This window comes from Gnatocerus cornutus, chromosome 1 (assembly GCF_029298725.1).
Source record: "Gnatocerus cornutus isolate USDA-ARS CGAHR chromosome 1, icGnaCorn1.1, whole genome shotgun sequence".
In the NCBI taxonomy this organism is placed as follows: Eukaryota; Metazoa; Arthropoda; class Insecta; order Coleoptera; family Tenebrionidae; genus Gnatocerus; species Gnatocerus cornutus.
Window position 1 is genome coordinate 29,062,254 of NC_142233.1, and position 22,591 is coordinate 29,084,844.

The following is a 22,591-nucleotide window of genomic DNA, read 5'->3' on the forward strand; positions in this document are numbered from 1 at the left end:
GTGTAAAATTATGTAAATCCCAGAGACGGTCGGTAACGTTAACTGATTAGAACGAAAGCATCAAATCGGATGCTAATCAACGCGAAAACACTGCAAGACAACAGAGAGAGGAGCTTTCGCTTCATGGGGGAAATTAATTCAGTTTTACTTTATGGTAACTTTCGAGATATCAATACAGATGTGTGTTATGTCCAGCTACCATAAAAAGAATCGTAAAGATAAGAAAACCATGAAATTAAATATTACATAGCTACAGGTTTATAGAAACGCGACATATTTCGATTTAAAGAGACAACAGTATTTGTTCTTTGAATTTATACATCATTTTTCCAGCAAAGGATTCACTGAATTACAAAGGAGCAATTTTATAAATTAGCAGAATTTGAAAAGGATAAGTTAGAAACCTGTAGAAGATACATGTCAATTTTGATTAATAGATGGCTGCACAAGCAACTGTCAAGTTTCTTACTAATCTACCTGCGAATCTGCACTGAAAATAACAAAAACTAGTTTACTACTGTTGCTCCTACAATTTGGTGACAATATGACAAATGTGACAGTTCTTGTTTGACATACCGCAGGATGCTGAACGACCAATCACAGAGCCGCATTTTAAATTACAACCTACAAACATTCTACACCTACAAACATTCTCTGCAAGAAAAATGAGATTCCGTTACTACAGATTTTGCAAATTTAGACAATCAGCAAATGGACAATTTGCAAATACCCACTCTGGCCCCAGAGGCTTAGTTGAACGTCTATGCAGATTGCCCAGGCATTTCGCATAAGTGCAATCTTGAATCTATACCGTTAGCTCAACCGTTTATCAATAATGACCGATTGATTCGACTATTATAGCAATTTTTCTCAATTTCGTCGTAATTTAATTATGGTCCTGGCCACATCCATAATACAGAATATGCACGTTTTCATTAAATTGGTAAGCTGCGGCGTGGTACCGAGAATTATGAGAATAGATCCATTAGTCATACTGCCATTTTAAGACCAAAGTTGGCGTCAGAATGCACGCCAAAGCCATACACAGACATGAATTACTGTCATTAACTTAGAAACTCAGTTAGATTTAAACACACACTTTTGTGCACAAATGATTTAATTTTCGTCCCACAATTTTTTCTTTTCTCATGAACCCGTTTGCTCGGAGCAACAAATTGCAGTTTCTTTTACTACCGGAACAATAAAAGCGATGTCTCAACCATCAGTGAGGATAAACACTTTTCTCTAGTTACCGGGCACAAAAAGCAATTATGTTAGATCCAAAGGATATAACTTATAGCGCGGCAGACGATAAATTTCGATCATCGAACTAACCCATAATGACTTATTTACTATCCATAAATAGCTACCGGACCATTTTAATTGAGTATAAATCCCTTGCTACGCTTTGTTTAATTATTTTCGTTTCCTGCAGCATATGTCGCCACATAATGGCTCGACAAAAACCAGAAACGCTCATTCCCACATTACCCGTGAAATATCGAAAATAATATAGATAGAAAGCAATAACAGTAACCAGAAAGAGCCTCTGCGGATGTGCCAACCCGACGTACGTACTGCTACAGAAAGGAGATAAATCAGATTCTAGCCGTCGTCATGGTGACGACGTCCGGGATGCCGGGCGCCTCCGGAGGCGCCTTTCATTCGACGACAAACAAACCCAAACAAATCAAACTCCTGAAGCTTCAAACTCAAACCATGTTCTACACCACCAGGAACAATGAAGAATGAGATATGAATTATAGAGAATCGTTTTTCTTCGATACGTGAATCGATCCGCAACTATTTTAATTGGTTGTTAGATATGATAGCTGTCAAGCTGGTTTCATTATTAACTGTTAATTAATTTTACGGCCGTCCCAGTAATTATTTTTCACAAATGAGTGCACCGGAATCGATGCCGTGTTGTGAGTTAAATAGATTACGCAACGTTCAATCAACACCAGGCCCGGTTTCGAGGATTACGAGGCGTTTTTGAGGCACGTGTGTTGAAGTTGCACATACAGAGCAAAAAGACAATTCCTCTTCAACAAAACGACATATTTCTACTCGGACTTTTAATAAAATCGAAGCTCTCTGAGCCTGACTGACACAACGAGCTTTTTAAAGTAGTTCTGCAGAGTGAATAACCGAAACAAAGGAAGCTGCGCTTGACGAGTGCCGCTCCAAAGCTGCTTTCCTTTCATTTCAGGTCACTGATTACTTCACTCTAATTTCAACTGTTGAGTTTTCCAGTTTTCAATACCAACAGGAGTTCCAGATAATGGGCGAAATCTATCGTGATTGTCGAGAAATAGGGACGATTCCGACAGCACTTGATTAGAATGAACCGCTTCTGTGAAATGGTTCACGCTTCCAAGTGCCCCAATTTATCCTCCGCCACCGCTTTCATGTTAGAAACCGATTGATCAACCAAAATTTATCCGCAACTGTACAAAAATTCAAACACAGAAAGCAATTCATCACGTTTTGACGCGCTTGCAAGCAGACGCAATCTGATAAATGTTTTATAGCGACGATTAGCGAGTTTTATTAAATAACGGCACAGAAAGGACCATTTCGCTGAAAGCTCGTCTTAAAACTCCAATTATTTTAAGTGAAGTATGCAGTTCGTACAACTCAAATAAGCAAATAAATCTCCCAATTTGGGCGAAGTGGCTCTAAACAAGATGCAAATGAAATAGTTCCTCATAAAGCACCGAGTCTTCGTGTGCTTTCGTCAAGGAGCTTTTACGAGGGTTCTTGATCAGCATATGTCCGACCGTTTAAATCCGCAAACTCAATTTCTTACGCCTCCCCGTTTGATTGACTAATAAAATCGAGTTGTATTCGTGGGATTTCATTAAACCGGAGACAGAGGGAGGCGATACAATCGTCAATCATTATTTAAGGAAAGTTTCGGTAACTCAATAATACCGATCCGAAATTAAGTAACAGCTCTTAGAACGACCCTCGTAAACTAGATTCATTAATTCTGATTAACTGAACGCATAACCTGCAGCTACAAACATTTAAAAACAGAAAAGCCGCCCTCCGTGCATTACATGCAAGTTCATTGAGGGAATCTTTAAAAACATGTTAATTACATTGGCCGTCGGTTACAAATAAACGAGGAAAGTCGTGAAGAAACTGGGCTTTAAGCCGAGGCTATTAAATGCAGGCGTTTATAAAAAAATGCGAATCTCGTTTCCGATAAATAGAATAACAACGCAGGTTTAGCACCAATGTTAATTAAGTTTGACGACTAGAAAGTTGTTTGGATGTTGATGGGTAGTTTTCACGACTTTTAAAGGAAAGGATGAGCACAGGTGGCGTAAACCATAAGTTATTTCATTATTGACATTCTTACAGCCTTGTCTGATATCTCTGAATCTCAAAGCGGTCGTTTATCACGTACTGGAACTGAGATGTTCCTCGATCCTTTTCCGTGCAGAAAACGCGACTCTTAAAATGGAAGTTCCTTATTAGAAAGTAATGACTAAACTCCTCATGGCAACGTTGCCTCTAAATCCGCTGAAATCTCATAATCTTCACCACAACCTCTCACTTTTACGCGTCAAATTAGCCAATGAAAATTCAAAATTTCCCCCTGAAGCGACATGTCCCATTTTCTCCAACTCTGACAGAACGGGATACAATGTTATTATTTCAGCCTACAACAAAGCATTCATCAACCACACTTGATTTAACAATATGAGATGATTTATGGTACCAACAACACGCAAGAGACCATAAAACACACAAGTTTTTTTGTTTCCAGCGTTATCGTTAATGCGTCGAAACATTTAATCGCACGATGATCTCTCGCTGGTTTATGGTTCTGATTCCGAGTTACATTACTTTGTACTCACACACCCTCCATCATATCCAGAAGAAAAAGGAAGAAGTGTGGTAATATTCCGGACATTGTTGTGGGGTCTTCTAAGAAAACCAGAAGCAATTAAAATTAAAATGCATGAACGATATACGTGTGGCTACAATAGAGGAACCGTTATAACTGATCTCGTCGTTTTGCAAAAACGAGAGGAAAGGCTTTTAATGTAATTATCTAACACGTCTAAGACGCACGAGTCTTGAAGAAGAAATTTAAAAACAAAACTGTAAATCCCCATGACTGAGCTGTTGAACAACAAAATCTCGTCGTTCGTATGCGTAAAATAGATAATCCAAGTATTTTATTACAGAAGAAGTCACATATTAGTGAATTATGGCGTTCATAATTTATCACCAACTGCTTAAGAAGTAGCTGCGTCTTTAGCTATGCCCAATGTCTATATTCGTCGTTATTTACAACGAACAGCAGTCGCGATAGCAGATGATGTTTAATAACTTCATAGAACCTTGCCTCTCCCCGATCAAATAAAAAATCTGGAGCAATAATAATCAATTTTTTTGCGGAAGCTCCCAGCAGGAGATATGTAGCATTCCTTTCTCCACGACATTGAGCATTTATAATTGCATGTACATCTCATTTGAAATTCTAAGTAAAACATCTATTTACACATCCACTGCAATTTCTACCGGTGTGGCCTGCATCGGATGCATCCTGAAATATTAATATGTATCTCTCGCATAACGTGCACTGTACGGAAATGTAATCCAGTTTCCCTTTTGTCATAGACGAGAGCCCCATTTCGCTCTCAGTTAATGCGAAAAGAGATTTGGGAGTGACGGGTGCTCTGTCATTTATGTAAAAGCGTCGACGCAATTCGCACCGTAATAATAACGACATAACGTAGGTAACGCGCTAACATGATGAATAATTAACGTAATTTGTATTCGTGTAAATGAGGTTTGCTGGCGGTTGTGGAATGCCGTCGTTGAACTCGACGTGGTCCTCTTTGAGAAGAGGTGGAGTTGTCGCTTTCCAAGCCACGTGAGAAATGACGAGACAAATGGAGACGAATATTCACACCACGGTCCGAATTTCTCTCTCTGCTTTTCGATTTAATAAGTGAAACAGTATCAAATGTTTCAGAGCGAATTTATCCTTTGTGAAGTGGGTTTAGATCATTATTTCGCTTTCAGTTGTGGATCGAATCGGTCGTAATCCTGTCAATGATGCCGATATCCACAGCCGTAAAGATACGCTTTGAAGGTTTATGTGTCGACAATTCAACGTTTTTTACGACAGCTGCCATCGTCCCTAAAAGAAGAAGTGTCTGTTATTCCGAATATTCCATTCCGAAGGGTTTGTTAACTTTACGCGAAGCCGTTTCTAAGTTCGTAAATTAAAAAGGAGGGTGCTCTGACTGGAACGGTTGATGAAAACATCCATCTTGTTTCGGAGTAACTAGAAATTGAAGACGACTGCAGCATGTGCAACATTGGCGCAGATGCGATTGCTTCGTGTTTTAAGTGACTTTTGGATGAGCGATAGAGCCTGCGACAAGCAGGGAAAAAATAAAGGAAAAATTTCCCCGATAGTTAAAAGATACTGCATATGAGCAGATTCTTTTATAGACTCGGCAATTCTTATTATTGGCTCCACCACCTTCCGCATATAAAAAGACATTCAAGTTTCCTCTCAGGGCGCGATATCTAACAATATATTATAAAATACAACTCAGGCCCCCACATAAATGGAAACCAGTGCGTTTTCATGACTACCAAACGCATTGCCATTCTTCTCCTCGCACTTCACCAATTTTAAGTTCCAGCCCCCCGTGGGCACTTACAGCACCCAGATGACACCTGTGCCATAAACGCACGCTTAGATTTATGCACGAGAATCGTGCCGTACGCGACAACTTTATGAATCCTCCAAGCATAGATATGTGACAAGAGTTCATTTTCTGAACTGACAGCCTCCGCGTGTGGGATCAATTCCATCTGCGTAGACCTCTATCGTTTCCGCTTCCTCCCCGCGGGATATTGAAATTTCGAGATTTATAACACAGCGTATGAAAGAAGAATTGCCGCGGACAAATTGTAGGAATTAAATTCGGTAATTGGCGGCCCTCTAATGACGGTGGGATAGCACAGCGGTTGGTTTTTTCCAATATGGTGGCCTTCGTAGTCACGTAGAGTTGGTAGTGTAGTCACGTCCAACCAAATTAAATTTTGTGGTGGTAGACTTGCAGACACAAACGTGCAGTTCTCGACCGGGAATGAATTGTAACATTGGGTTTGGGGCTCAGGCTGTCTGTCTCTTTTGCACGCGTAATAATCGGATGTAAGGCCAGAAGCGTAGATGGTGAAACTAATTGAATATCAAAATTGAGGAAAAACCCAAAACTGGGAATTATTCTTCAGGACACAAAATAAAATCAAAACCACATCAGTGAAGTGACCGCAATGGTTTCTAGTCCACAATTATCGCAATTATATCAAGTTAAAACTGCCTGTCCCCCCTTGCAGAAGTTCCGCTTATGTCTTCCACTACCAGTACGACTTAACTTGAAATATTGGCACAAGCTGTCTTCCATTTGCATATTTAATTTAAAGCTAACTGAAATATTCCTGAGTTATTAAGGAGAATTATAAATTACCCAACGAGCGGAATTACTCAGTCTGACGTCATAAAGTTTGCAAAAGCAGGATTTGCGCTTTTTTAATCAAACTTATTATCGGAGCCGATTTTTATGCGCCTTGCATTTCCGAATTAATTTCTTAATCAAGTTTACAACTCAATTCCAGTGCTCTGCTAAGAAGGGAATTTTACCCTACACAATTCAAATGAGAATTTGGTCCGGAATTTTTTATTAATGCGAAGATGGAAGAGTAATTCTGCGGCCACGGATACGCCTTGAGCTTCTGTGTTACCCATCACCATAGATGATGTTTAATTAACTTGGCTAATAACGCGACGGCTCCACTTTCGCTTTAACAACAAAACATTAATTAATCCATTTTAATCTTATATAAAACGTGTAGCTTGTTCATAACTGATTAGATGGTTTTTGGAAGATTTGAGAAAGATAAAAAAAACTGGTTGGAATGCCGGCAAACCGTAGGAGTAATGGTCCGCAAATACTGATAGCAACTGTCAATAAAATCCCTCATTAGCTTGTGCAATAAAAAATAAAAGCCTCTCTCATGTATAAATTCTGTTGGCAAAGCTTCTTTTAATTTCAATCATAATTATGGTGGTGAAGCAACAAGCTGGCCAATAAAATGAGAAGATTATTGTAAAGCCGCTTTGGACGCCAACCTATTCAACGGCCTTAATCTTACATTACCTTGCAGTTTAATTTAACTAACGTTGTTATGCTAAATGCAAAAGTCGGTACTCAGTTCTATCTATATGCAAAAGAAAATGCTCTTAAACGATCACCATAAATAAGAAACTTTCAACACACAATGTTGAACTCCACTACTGATGCAAAAAACTTAATTACCTAATAAATATTGAAACGGAAATTACACGCTTTGAATAAAATGTAAATCGTTTTAACGAAATGAATATTACATTGTTATTAACACCCCGTTTTCAAGTACCAAATTATGCATAAACTGTGTTGGTTTTTCGATTCTGTACGCTGGATTAATGGCACTAGGTCATTGGTTTAAATGTCGTTACAAAACGTGAAGTTTTATTGCGCTGTTACAACATGACATAGCATGCAAAATGATTGTTCTAATATGAAATAAATGTTGCATTGCTTACGTTAATTGATGATTTTATCACTTCAATTGCACGTCTGTAAAACTGTTGGATTGCAATTCAGTTAAGCTCTTCAAATTGGGGCTAAAAGACGCGTGGACCAAATTTTATTATATTGATATTATTTTGCAGTATAGACATTTCATATTACATTTTCAAAGTCAATAGAAACAAGGGTGAGGGAAAATAAATCTATTTGGATACAGCTTTCGTTAGATCAACCCCACGTGTGCTGTCAAAATAATCGTATTAATATAAGAATAAATCACAAGGGCAATCCCCCGATATAATTATATCTAAATAAGACCAATAATAAATTCTATGAAGTCGAACAAATTTTAGCACTGCAGAAAAGTAGAGAACTTTTTTAGCAGATTCGTTTACGGAAAATTTACTTTTCAGATCTGAGCAAAAGCAAATGGTAATGACTACATTGTGATTCAGCAAACTTGGTAATTTAAAATCATTTGCTCGACTGTTCAGATGACCTTTATGGGTGCTTTAAGCACACTAAGCTATAATCCGAGACTGAGTACAGTACAGCAGTACCCGAACCGGTATCTTCAATTAAAACTCCCATTAAAACCTCTTCTTTTTTGATCCGCGCGAACCTTTCTATTCTACTAAATTTAGTTACGTAAATTGCAAATGAACACAATTATAGATAAACCATAGTTGCTTGTAAACAAAGCTGGGGCAAAACAACCACGTCAAGTCTATCAAACGATAACTATTCACTTCATAGTCGGTACCACAGGAAATGAATGAAACATTGTACAATTCAGAACTTTTTCTCTGCAAGCAACCTATTATCGTCATGATGAACAAACGTCCTTTCAACCGACATTATCCTTTGTGTTTTAATCGAACAGCAGGCATCAGTACGTCGAGACAGAACCAATAATAATCTTTGTTCAGTTATTTTTAACCACCTACAACGTACATATATGACATCTTTCGACTGCAAGTTGTGATGACCAGTTATTGCGAAAGTTAAACCCCTGAACCCATCACCTGTCAAAATCCTGCTCCAGAAGGAGCAATAAGGAAACCTATCCTTCATCCCGAGATCCCAATCGTCTACATCGCCTGTATAATAACGATATAACCACGTGACTGGAATGACAATCCGTGACTAGACAAGATCTCACTGCTGCTAGCCTTCAACATGTTAAAGAAGAGATCTGCCATCTAACGACATACGTGAGCGACTAATGTACGTTACACAACCTGCAAAGGGATGGGAACATTCCTCCTGCAGACATGTTATTGGACGACATTCATCAAAAACTGGGCATTTTGCATGGGAAACACGCTCGGCTTTGATGCGTATGGGCGTTTGATGAATTTCGCATGTCTTGGGAAACAAATCATCATGGACAAGCGATGTTTACATTCGCTTTAGTGGAGTTCAATAAGCAAAGCTGGGGAAATTAGTCAGTCGCTTCATTAGTTTGATTTTTACGACGAAAAAATAAGGCCACCAAAAAGAAACCACCGTTAAATAATTAACACTACAAACAGCAATGAAGCGTGTTAACACTATCGAGCACACTATAAAAACCCACACCGGTGCTTTATGTTAAAACATCTTGTAAAGGGCCGGTTTATAGTCGTACCAAAAATATTCTTGAAATATCTTACATGAAAATCTCTTCTCTTGTTTTCTCACCCTTTTATCTCCATTCAGCTGCGACAATCCCAAATGAAAATATTCCCTTGAAAGGATTACAAACACACGAACTTGTTTTTAATTTGTCAACGTCAGAGCAGCGGAAACGTGCTTTGAAAAGGATTCACACAACGCGACAGACTATCAAAAGATCTACAGCTTCTCAACAAATTAATTAGAATTCTTCGTGCTCCCTCCGTTATTAAAAATTTATCATCACGGACATTTTCCGACGTATTTATCATGATAGTTCGCACTGTGGTCCCCTCCTGGAATTAATCTCAAGAACTAGAATAGACCAATCCACTATTTATTTCCTACATATGTAGAAGGACATAAATGAAGATTTAGTGCGATGGGTCCTCGCTGTATTGCACTAGGGGTTAATATTATGATTTGACACGATGACTCACCATAGACAGAATTTAAATTACACACAATGCATAAAACGGTGCAATTAAAATTTATTCGTCGTTTTATATAAACCCATAAATTCGGTTCGGAATGTAACACCAACCGCCTCTTTCGAGCAAATAACGTTTTTCCAGGTATAACCTTTATTGAGATTAGTCGCGGTACCATTAACAATAATTGGCGATTTATGTACCATATTTGGTCACATAAATTAATACCACAATCCCATAAAAACCTTATCGGCACGCCAGCCATAAAAACCGTATGCTACTTTATCGATGGCGAAATTACACTTATTTCACTACGCTGAAATGATAGTGGTTTTTCCTTGTTGTCCTTTAATGGAGGCGAATCTATTTTCATTCTAAAAGGAATGAATAAACCCGTGTGGTGAAAAATGTGTGAAGCACTATAATGTTAGAACAATACTCGCGATAAAATCTGGCGCAAGAAACTCGATAGGATTACTTGCATTGAAAGTGGTTGCTTTATTTTTTTATTACCACTGAATAATTTATCAAGAACTGTCTCTGTGGTAATTAACTACAAGAATAAAAGAAAGAACGGAATAAAATCGCGTAATACAATCATAAAACTGATCGTTTTTCCGAGAGAAAAGATAAATCTAAATCTAGAAACTGCCGAAGATGCATTAAAATGAAATAAAGCGCTCATAATTTTTGTTTTGTACCTGAAAACACGTTGCAATTTTTGCGGCTGTGACTTCCTGCTGTAACCAAAGCAAAAAAGCGAAAACCTGTTTCAAAAAAAGTGTGTTTTTAAAGGGTTATAATTAAATTAAAAAATAATTGCGACGGTATCAGTGTCTTGACAGCAGCTCCATCTGCGCAAGTTTAGCCTGCCGACTGCCTAAAAAATCAATTAAAGATCAGAACTGTGCTCCCAACGAGACCATAACATAACCCTAAAGCATCCTTTATCGCCGAAGTTATATTATGTCAGCCGTGATTCCGCATGACTTCAATTTGCATAGCCAATACGAACGAGTCCACTGAACCTAAATAATGCATCAGACTTCGACAATCGAATACAAATAAGTCTGACGAGGGCCCGTCGAGAGACAAAACAAGAAAACAATCTATAAACTTGTTTTATTCCATATCTGTTTTCGTCATTTCAACTTTTTACGATCCAAGTCTACGCAGAAAAAATCTCCTCCAAACATTTGTGCGGAATTGATCCACAAATGGTTCAATAACGTACGTGACAAAAATACTCAAACTAACCTGATCTTTGCAATTTTCACAACAGGCCGTTGGGGTGGTTTCATGACCCTCGACGGTTCCCCTGCAAATTCCGGCTTTTTACCCAACGAAGGGCTGCAGAAGTCTGAGGACTTCATCGAGGATAAGCTTCCATGGGGGCTTTTATACTGGCGTAAGGAGGACAAGGACGGTAGTGTGTTGTACGAAGACGAATATCTTCCAATGTTGTGCAAGTTGCGGTCTGTGCTATCCGACAATCGCCGCTCTGGGGTTTTGTAACCATACGAAAACTCCTTGATCTCTTCGTTTTCATCGATGTCGGACATATAGTGCTCATTGAAGAAGACATTCTGATATTCCGGAGAAACCTCCGTGGAGTGGGAGAAGTCGCCAAACTTGTTGCGCAATTCCAGCGCTAAACTGTTGACTTCTTCATATTCCTGCGAAAGCACCGAGTCCCTCGACAGGTATTTACTCCTACTGTCGCTCAAATCTTCAAAATTCCGGTGTCGAGGCAAAGGCGAGCCGCCCAAATTCTCACACAAACTCCCATAAAACGGTCGAAAACTCGACCTGCTCAAAATCGGCGACCTGAACTCAGTACTCCTAGAACTGAGGATTCTTCGATACCCGCACCCACCTCGAGTCTGCAGATCGAAGCGTGAAGTCATCATAATGTTGGCCATCGGCGGCGGCGTAGGTAGGGGCAAGTCCGGCAAACACAATGGTGATTGTGTCTTTTCCCGCGGCTTGGCTGCCTTCATGTTTTTTGTTCTTGTTCTTTTATGACATTAAAAATTACCGGGTCATAAAGGTGGGTCTAATGATGGAATTTTCAGCTTTATTGCGATAACGCCGGTTTTATGGACAACACTAAAAGGGGCCCACCGAATTCTCTTCGAATAACCACCAATAAAACCAAACTTCACAGTATAGCGTTTATCATAAAACGGCGATTTTGGGCGACTCAGAGACGCTGCAGAGCTGGTGTATCGAATGGATGATATTTCTGAAGAGGAACACAGACTGCTAATACCTTTTGATCGATCGTCTTGTATGTTGGAAAAAAATTGGCGAAGGCGGTCGATTTACCATGTAAACTAGGCTAAGAACTTATGACCGTGTCGCTGTGATACTGACCATCGCATACCCGGTGACAAAATTCTTTCAAAATCGCCAAAATATTAACCGTCTGTGCTCCATTTTCAACACGTTGTAAACACTAGAATTATCAATTTTCGCGTCATTCCCGCCATGATTTTGTAACACCGCACTACATTTCACCGCCGGTTATTCCACCCCATGTGCCGCCTTATCGATTTGTCTGAAACACGTGGTCTGTTGACGTGTGTCACCTCATTGAGGAAGCTCTTCGCGATGTCCACCTGCGTCCATCCACTTAAAAAACTCTTCCAATACCGAACCGATGAGAACACTACCGGCCATAGTAAAACTCTACATACACTGAAAGTGATTAGACATCGCGAATGAGGGGCTGCCGGTGATGGGGTGGCCGAGGGTGCGTGTGGGCAAAGGGGCGTCGGGAGGGTTAAACACGGGGACGATGACTAAGCCGGCCTTCGCTCGACAATGATTAGAGGCGAATTTGATATCGGCAAGATGCAAGCCCTCTCTTTAACATAAAATTTAAATAAGTTGATTGAATCTCGATTTTTCAATTGGACCGCGAACAAATCACAATTGTTTACGACTTTTGAACGAGAGCAGTGGCGTTTCCTTTCTTGGAATGTATTATTCCGGGTGCCATTATTGCTGTTGTTAGGATTATGTTTCGGTGTTTGAAAGCCGTTAGTACTGTTATATGGTAATTTTCACTGTTGGAAATACGACGGTGCGTTTGTTGTTTACTGTCGCAGAAAGGAAGTACTTGAAGACTCGTTGAAATTAGAATATAACAAGAAGGCACCTGTGCGCCATCTACCACTTAGCATAACAATATTCGCGAATCTGAGGAATTACCAACTTCCAGAAAGTGCACTCTTATAATCTCATAATCACCGTAACGAGCCACGATGTGGTCCCACCCCAATCGCCGCTACTGCGCCGTCCCCCTGCATACGCGTGAACGGTTTCCCCAAGTTTTGACTAACGTCCACAAGTGTATTACAACACATATTGATTACTTATCAAATTAATATCAATGTAAAAGGTACCCATAAAAATTCCGCAACTTCCGTAAAAATCAAAATCTATGATATTTAGCCCCAACCTTAGGCAAGAGTTCACGCTTGACATGGCAGGATGATTGTAGCCGATTAGTTACAAACCTGTATGTTTAAGAACAATTTCAATTTCCATAATAATAAGTCTAGCAAAGCATTAGAGACTAGCGTTACAAATTTCTGAAATGGCCTCTTATTTGTTGCTATTATTGCACCGAGCTTAAGACAAATTAATTGGTTATGAAAGGTGATAAATTGCAATCGATTTACTCCACACTTATTCAGAAACGCGTTTTTAAGGCGATTTCCTTGCACGAAATAATCTCGATAATCAATCCACGTCGCTTTCAATGCAAGAATGGGGTGTTTGAAAATTGCGCTGCGATGCAACTTTTTTGTCTTTGCAGTAACAGCAGATCGACTAATGAGCCAAGGAACATGTGTATAGAGATAAAAAGCCAATTAGAGGTGACACCAACCTTAAGAACTCCTTAAAGGAATGACAAAGTCCTCACCTGGAACAAAAAATAATAATAATCAGTATTACGAATGGCAAGATTATACAGTACGATCAGAGAAACTGGAATGTTTTAGCTATACGTCCTGACAGTGATGAATCATGTCTGAATTAAATAAAGTTCGACAGACAAAAAATTCGAGAATCGTAAAACCGAAACTGTTAGGTTTTTCTACTTTTGGCATTTTTGTCCGAGGAAATGTATGCAAATCCTAGAAAGATCAAAACTGTAGATTTGCAGTTCAACTGAAGTCTCCTTCTTGTTTTGTTCGGATAAAGCTAAATAAATTAAAGAAGGCGGCACCGAAGGCTGCGCTTTCGTAGTTATAGTGTTTTCTGCAGTTATAAGAGATTGCGAACTATTTAAAGCAAAGGGCGGAGCACCGCGCAAGCACGGCCAAAGGCTGTGCTTTTGTTGTAAAAATTAAAAACAATATTTAACAAATCAACACATTAAAATAGTTTTAACAATAAATTTACAACATGAGTCTAAGAATGGAAGACCTGACAGTACCAGAAAAAGTCATTTTGAATATTGGACTCAATTTATTGAGCAATCAGTACATATATGAGCGTTCGACTGGCAGGAAATGTCATTAATACTGTTAATGAAAACTAAATTAATTTAATAATACGTCTCTCCTGAAGAATAAGAAGAAAATATGATCCTAATTATGACCATTATCGGTTATTGCAAGCACTTATCAACTCGTTATAACGTACTAATGTTTTCCGACCAGCAGCAAGTTTAGTACCAAATCATTACGAATGTAAAGTATGTGCAAGAATAATTCTCTTATTACTTAATAATAACAGTCTTAAAAGGACATAATTTCCAGAGTTTACTTACAGCATTGCTTACCACAAAGAATAAAACACAAGTGAAATAAAATGAATAGCTTGAGAACATATTATGTCGTTTGCTTCCAAACTGTAAAATTAAATTTCTCTCCAACAAGTAGACAAAAAATTGAATGTTAGGTTGCCTATAGTAAACTAAACATTTAGTGAGGATGCAAACAAACGTCATGTATACGTTAAAAATAAAATTGTTTTATTGGTTTTAGGCTAAAAATTTTTTTCACTAATTGCAAATGACCATATTTAATTATTAATTTGCATTAAATAATGAAAGCTCGTCTATGTGAACGTAAATGTGCTAGTAGTGAAAAAAGTAAATACATAAACCACAAGAGAGAAGACTTTTTAGACCCTAGCTTTCTAATTTCCCTCGATCCTTCCAGCTCTCGGAAAACAATAACGCTCGTGCCAAAAAAGTGCCTTCTCTGCCTTCGTATATAATTACCATTCTGCAATACTTTAATCTACTAACTAGCTCATAAATTATATCAAAACTTTACACTGCTTTGAACACCCGAACGTGTACCTGACCATTTCAGTAAAATGAATAAATGAATAGATGAATATATTACGAATTTGAGATAGAGATATACACCTGAAAGTGAAGTGGAATTACACAAATCCGGTACGAGCTTAATTTAATTAGAATAATCTCAAAAAAAAACTGCTAAACTCCTCTTTGCATACACAATTATTATTTTAATATTCAATTATTGTGAGGCTGTGCTGTGCGGATGGCACAAAAAGACGTCTGAGCGAACACCTCGTTACCATCATGACGAATGAAGAATCGAACAGAATCCAACGTTAGTGTACCTACAGCCCATCAAAGGTTAAGTGCGTTACAATAATGAATGGGATCCATTAAATAACAGTGATTCTGACATGACAGTCCGATATATTAACTCATATCGCATTATATTCAGCGATAAGACCGTGACAAATGGTCTCATATTCGTTCCACCACTACCACTACCAACTTACGCACCACTACTTGCTGGAAATAAGACTTTCCATTTAAAATTTAAATATTATACATGATTATACAGTAATTAATCATCATTATGTCCTCTACAAAATGACCCTTATGATTCGGAACTGATGCCGATAAATTGTTGTCTATAATTACCCGAGTTTTTTCGCCGGCCAGTCCACAAGGAAAATTACAGAGACTGATTAAAGATACAGTTTGTAGTCTTTTGCGAAGCTAATTAGCATTTTTTCAACATTAATTACAGCCTGTAGAATGTGAACAGTTCTTTGATAAAATAAATTTCGCTGTTGATAGCACCGCTATGAGTCCAATCAATCGGGTTCCATTGTCTCGAAATTAACATAAACCACCAAGCAATAGGAACTATCCTTGATCCGTTCACCACTACCGCAGCAATTATGTAATTTCACGCACTCCGACATTGTAAGTTGCATAACTCCGATCAAATACCAAAATCACCAAAACCGATATTATTCGATTTAAATGAAGACATAAGCTCGTACACGTTTTTTGTGAGAAATATTTCAAATGTTTGCTCTCACGATTCTCTCACGATGGAATTTTGTGGTCGTTCAAGTTACAACGGAAATAAATTTATTAAAATCGATTTATAGGTTGAGTGGACCGTTGTTCTCGGCTACTGTCCCTTTTATCGTTTCAAGATGGTATCACTCGGCTAAACAGTCCGTGCGTTTCCTCTTTTCAATTTGATGGGTTCTATGGGAACTTATGGTTTTCACAGGGTACCATTAATTAAGTTACGCCATAAATAATGGTTGTGGAAGAACGTGAATGCATTAATAACGCATAAGCGCAATGGCTAAATATGTAGGTAATAATAAGCTACAATTTATGCATATTATTAAAATGGGAGATGAGGAACGAACTGATTATGCATGTTCTTCCATTAAAGGGCTACTGGGTACCGACGTCCAACCTGTTATCTGATAATATGTAAAATTATTCCTCGAAAAATTCAACGATAATAATAACAATCTCGCGATCCTTGAGGTGGGATCTGAGGCGGATCGAAAAGGTTAAATATCAATTATCAATTATTACCGACAATATTAAGAAACGTTTTGATATAATGGACCACCCACTCACTTCACTCGATTCTCTTATTCTTATTACTCACATATTGACATACAAATCTAAGAATTACACAACTTTTATTAAATTTATTAAAACATCGTGAAACCCGAAAAGAGTTCAGAGGTCATCTATTACGTCAGACCTTTAAAAGCTCGCAAACTCTCCATTGAACGGAGATATTTCAACATGGGAGCAAACTTGAGAGACGCCGTTTCAGTTCTCGCTATTTATTCAACTATTTGAAACACGTAGAAACAAATTATAACACGGACCTTATGCGACCTTATTCCGCATCTTCAACTAAACTTGTAAATGCCTCTCCGCTTTCCACCAAGTCGAATTGAAGGATCAGTTTTGATAAATAAATTGAAACCTGATTTTTTTTATAGTTTATTTGTACAGCCGCCAAGGTTGTTTGGTTCGTGCCGTCTGAAGTCGTCTCAACAATTCCATCAAAGTGCAATCACAATATCCGACGGAACGTGTCTTATTGGGAGCTCTTCAGCCTCCGCGTATTTATGTGAAAGACTGAATAACTTGGACTTGGAGATTGCAAACAGCTGCCGGCAACTGGCAACCAAGCGATCACGTTTATCTCGACCAAGGTTAAAAGAAAGATAGAAACAGGTTCATCAACCACATACATAGAAATATCCTTCAGAAGTAATTAATTTTTGATATGGAACTTCTAAGGTATAATTACAGATTTTTAATTCGATTATTATGGTCGTTCGTGATAATTGAAGAATTTTACCATAACTCGAAATGTTTTGATGGTTATCAAAAAATTCCAATACGTGCTGCTCTCCAGTTCTACTGGTTCTCGAATTTCAGTTTTGGCGTGGCAAAAAACGGTGAACCGTTTCTACCACGTGTGCGTTTCTTTTCGGGGATTTAGACTTTAATTTTTACTACAAGTGTAAAGGCCTATATTTCAAAATGACACCTTGATGGAATTCCACAATTAAAAACCGCTTGGTGTCTTCTTCCTGTCTACTATTTACATAATCCTGTCGCCACAACTTTTAATCATGAAAAATATCGCAGGCGTCACAACATGAGCACCGTGAAATTTGTGGTTTTTTCCTTCTCCAATGAATGATCGAGTATAATAGAATCTCTTTTAATTTAGTGAAGATATCTATTTAGTACCTGAAAACAGCACGTTGCGCAGGTGATATTTTAATTTTATATGTGCTGGACAAGCTAGTTGCCGGCTAGGCTCGTCATAAATCCGACAAGACAGAATATAGCAATATTTATGGTGAATTTTAAAATAAAACGGACGTGTTTTTTGCTTTATAATACCACGATACAACTTCATTACAAGCAGTAAATCATAGTACTTTTTTAGTTGTAATGACTTTGGAAAATATTCACGGCTTGTTCTAATAGGAATTCCTCAAGCGAGCCAAAACGTAAACTGCAGCAGAAAACTCACTTTTTACCCAACAAAACTGCTGCTTTTTTGACCCTTACAAAGTCTCCAATTTCGTTGTACTCGAGCGTGAAATATACGACATTAAATTCGTATATGCCTTGCCTTCACAAAATTATTGAATTACCCATTATTAAGTTTCTTAGGTTTCATTTTATTTGTCTTCTTAAGACGTAGGTTTTAAATTAAATGATGAGGACTTCTGCTTTTCTTCGTGTCTTGGCTGAACGTAGGAGTTCTTTAATCGCCAACATTTTAATCGATGAAATAGTTCCTAGTTCAGACATTTGGATAAATGGCTTACAACATTAATAGTGTTAGAAATTATTACGTTATCTTGAATCAATTAACTGTGTTTGTTTTATTTAAATACAATTTCCCTAACAAGCTGAAAACATGTGTTTCTGTTCAGGTTTTTCACACTCTTTCAAGGAGATTATAACCGTCTTATAGTTAAAGTTATAACTAAATTTCTCGAAAACCAAAAGAATTTTTTTTTTAATAAAAGCTGTAAATAATTTTGATTGATTGTTATTGTTATTTGTTTCCGAAACTACGATAGAAAGAAAGATGCGGTCTTCGCCATCGTTTTTCTCGCGCTTTTCTTGCTTAGAATTCGTTTGAATTTTTGGGGAATCGCTAGAGCCCAAATGTTAGAAAACATCGGTGCTCCATATCTTGGAAACTACGACAAATAAAAAGATACGGTTTTCGCCATCGTTTTCCTCGCAATTTTTTAGTTAAAAATTCGTTCTTAAATTTTCCGAAAGTGAAACATTTAATTTCGGCGATAAAAAAATCATGACTAAAACTATGTCAGCTGTTCTGAGGTCGATATCTCACTAATTTTTGGAATAAACAAATATATGAGACCATTTTACGTAAAATTTCACGTAGTTTTCAAAATTCACATACGGCACCAAATAACCGAGTTATGGCCGTTTAAAGTTTCGGAAAGTTGGATTTTGTTTTTCAAATTGCCATTAATTAAATATCTCCGTAATTACGAGAGATAGAAAAAAACGGTTTGCTCCTTCGTATTTTTCGCGCATTTTCCCTTTAAGATTCGACCTCAAAAACCCAAATTTGATGGTAAATTTTTCTTTTTTTGACCGCCTCTCGAAAACTACTTGTCCTACCGATATGAGATTTGGCCAGTTGATAAATCTCGAGCACCTCTTTCGACTGATGTATAAGTAAGTCACGAAAAAGCTCGTTAAAAATTACCCTGAAAAAACCCTTTGAAAACCTATTTCGGTCAATATCTCGTTTATTTGTGAAGCAAACTGATGTTAAGTGTGCTCATTTAACGTAGAATTTCACACAGAATCTGGTTATTTTTCAGAACGTCAACAAATAACGAAATTAGAAGCGATTAAAGTTTGGGGTTTGGGTTATAAAAAATTGTGCTAATGAAACTATCAACGTCAGATTGGTAGATGTGGCTTACGCCATCGTTTTCCTCGCTTCTTTTTGCTACGAATCTGAAAACTCAATTTTCCTCCTTTACTATTAATATGCTTGTATTATTCTGACAAAAGTATAAAATAATCAAAAATCCAACTCCTATTTATAGTTGCATACTTATTTAGAACAAATTCTTCAGACCTGTAAAAAATAAAATTATCGACCCAAAGGGTTATAATTTTTAGGCTGTTTTCGATTTTACCGTTACCTTTTAAACAAAATCCCTTTAATAAGTGTCTAATTTATTCATCATCTTTGACGTATTTGTTAATTGTCATGCCTACAAATATGAAACAAGCAGAAGAATTGTTGAATTCATGCACGTCGAAGTATGCAAATACAGTAGACTTCTTTTATATCGATAAATAAAGGGACAAAGAAATTATTGAGTGGTGAAGAAATACTATTCAAACACAAGGTAGTGTCTATTTATAAAATTTTGAAAAATGTTAGCAGCTAGATTCTGTTACGTATTAGTATTGCTTTTTAGTATCTTGCACTTTAAGCACCTAAATCAAAATTTCACTTTAAAACAAGAACAAAGCTGAATGCGTACCGGACTTCTGGCGTTCACTCGAGGTAAACAACTCCTTTTTTCCGTAAAATGACTTGAGAGCCAAGTGTTTATCTAGCTGTTTGTTCCCACAAAAATCCCTCCACAAACCGGACAATATGCACGTTCTTCGCGAAAATTGCACCAGTGCGTGCAAATATTTACAATTGAAATAAATATGCAGTAATTCACCAAACCACCTTTTCACTCCACCTAAAAACGCCCAATCCATCATCCTGACAGGCCCAAATCATTGCAAGAAAATTCCTCAAACATGTCTTTCGTATCCGCCATGAAATGGAAATACGCAATTTCGGATCTCCGAAACAGTTATTTTCACCGACAGAGACACGCAGAACTTCTTCGTTTCGAATTCCGTTTGTGTTGGCCATTGAAAGTCGCTAGCTGCTTTCGTCGCTATAATGTGATCGATTCGAAACGCGAATGGAATAGTTCTCGAGGGCAAAGGCTCAAACGGCACACACCGGGACATTTCAACGCCGCACCTGTGATCGGTTTATTTACGAGGGCTATATTTGGAGAGAATTCCTCTTCCTACCCTTTCCGATGGATCTGACGATGGCTATTCCCGGATTTGTGCTTAATTTACGAGCGTTTCAGGAAATGCACCAGTTAATGTGTTCGGAATGGAGTGAGGAACGCTGTTTCTTTCAACGACGGTTTGTTTATTTTGTTCCTGCAAAGGCGGAGCAGCGGTCCCCAAATGTTCAACAAGTCAATTAAATTCGGTTTTAATGAAGGTGATATTCGTACAATAAAAAAAAATTAAATTGTTCTTTTTCGCAAATTGTGTTGCTTACCGCCGAGACTAACAATTCACGAGAAATCCAAAGAGATAAATTTTGCACTGAGATGCACATGACGTTTCTAACTGTACCTGTATGTGCAACAATTGCAGTCATAAAATGACTGGAGAGTCCGTAAAATGAACCGAGCATTCGTCGTAACTCTGATGGAAAAAATTCTCTTCCCTGTTTCCAGCCCCATCTGCCGTTTATGCAATAAATTCGACAAGCATTTAAATTAATCTTTATAGAATAAAGATATCCCGGCCAGTAAACACTTTTAGAGCCACGTTAATCGCTTTAATCCAAAATTACTGCCATATTTCCTCCAACAGAGGAATAAAACAGTCACATATTTTAACAAAATTTAGTAGACCGAGAACACACACATACTTAATTAATTTTCTCTAGTGGTTGGATTGCTTTTTATAGAAAACGTAATTTTTAATTTATTCTCAAGCACGATTGCTGTTTTTATTAAACGACATTCTTGGCATGTATAAGCTTACCTTAAATACTGAAAATTGAAAGTCTAAGCTTGACACCGAAAACCTGTTTTTTTATACTGCTGTCATCAAAAAGAACAATTTGCGCTTGACCAAAGAGAAGCGAAATATTTTTTCAAGAACCTACAGCGCCAAATTGTGAAATGTAATTAATTATGAAATGCCAAGAGTAAAATTGATATAAAAACATCAAATTCCAAAAATCATAGAACGATATTTTTTGAACAGTATTCTCGCGGAAAGCTCATGACAAAAGCTCACATGCAGTTCGTTTCGCTGGGGTGTTTTTGGCGCTTGCACTGCAAATAACTATTTTGTTTATTTTGCCAGTGCCAGAGTTTGGAAACTCTGGATGTTTACATTGATTTAGTTCCGAATTTAACAAGGTTCCGACACATGTGACGCTTAATAAATATCAGCATAAAGAGCACTCTCACAATTTACTTGCTGTTTACTCAGTTACTCCGAAAGTTCCCTCACATCAAATATTTATCAATGCTTCTATAAATCAAGTATTTCTGTATCCATTGTTCGAATGTTCTGACTTTTTCCTATTTTAACTACAATGTGAGAATAGTCGATACGACCGCCAGTCAAGCTCAACGTTGAAATAAGGAATTTTTTCGCTTCGTACTCTCGTGACGGTGGCAGACAGTGATAAATGGCTTGCAATGAAAACACAAAAAACTATCCGCAATATCCCCGAGTTGATGAAAAGTTGCTCTTGCACAACAATGGTCATTTGCTGTACATAAAATAACGTGTTGGTTTAATAATCGATCAATTCCAGTGGTTGGCGAGGTGTTTACTCAAGTCGACCAACTCTCATGCATATTCAGTCTATTAATTTTTTGACGTCAACGGATAAGCGGTTCAATTATCTAAAGCGGGCCTATAAATCGCTTCAAAGATGCACCGACTGTCAATTACCATCTTAATAAATTATTGTTAGAAATTATAAGTAATGCGAGCTTTCTTAATTATAGTCTTGCTGAAACCTAATGGATACAGACCACGGTAACTAATGGAGAAGAGTGACGGCAGTGGCGCCAGTGGAAAATGTCACATTACTTCAGCAAAAATTAAATATTTGAGAGACTTATTAAAAGCTTCGAAATTATTCTAACGAACTGATTTTTAAAAAGTGTGCCAAACAAACCCAAACATTTCTCAATGTGGATGATGTGATTAAAAACGTCGAAACGACGCAATTATCTTCCTGCACATTACCG

The 22,591-nt window shown here is 37.7% G+C and overlaps 1 protein-coding gene across 1 annotated transcript in view; it reads right to left on the reverse strand.

Annotated features, from left to right (window-relative positions):
* Positions 1-11,718, reverse strand: part of LOC148181365 (protein prickle-like) — a 109,698-nt gene extending 97,980 nt beyond the window's left edge. Inside the window, exon 1 of the mRNA XM_088031886.1 lies at positions 10,961-11,718. Coding sequence (XP_087888012.1) covers positions 10,961-11,703 — 743 coding nt within the window. The 5' untranslated portion in view covers positions 11,704-11,718. The remainder of the gene's footprint in view (positions 1-10,960) is intronic.
* Between the last annotated feature and the right edge of the window lie 10,873 nt (positions 11,719-22,591).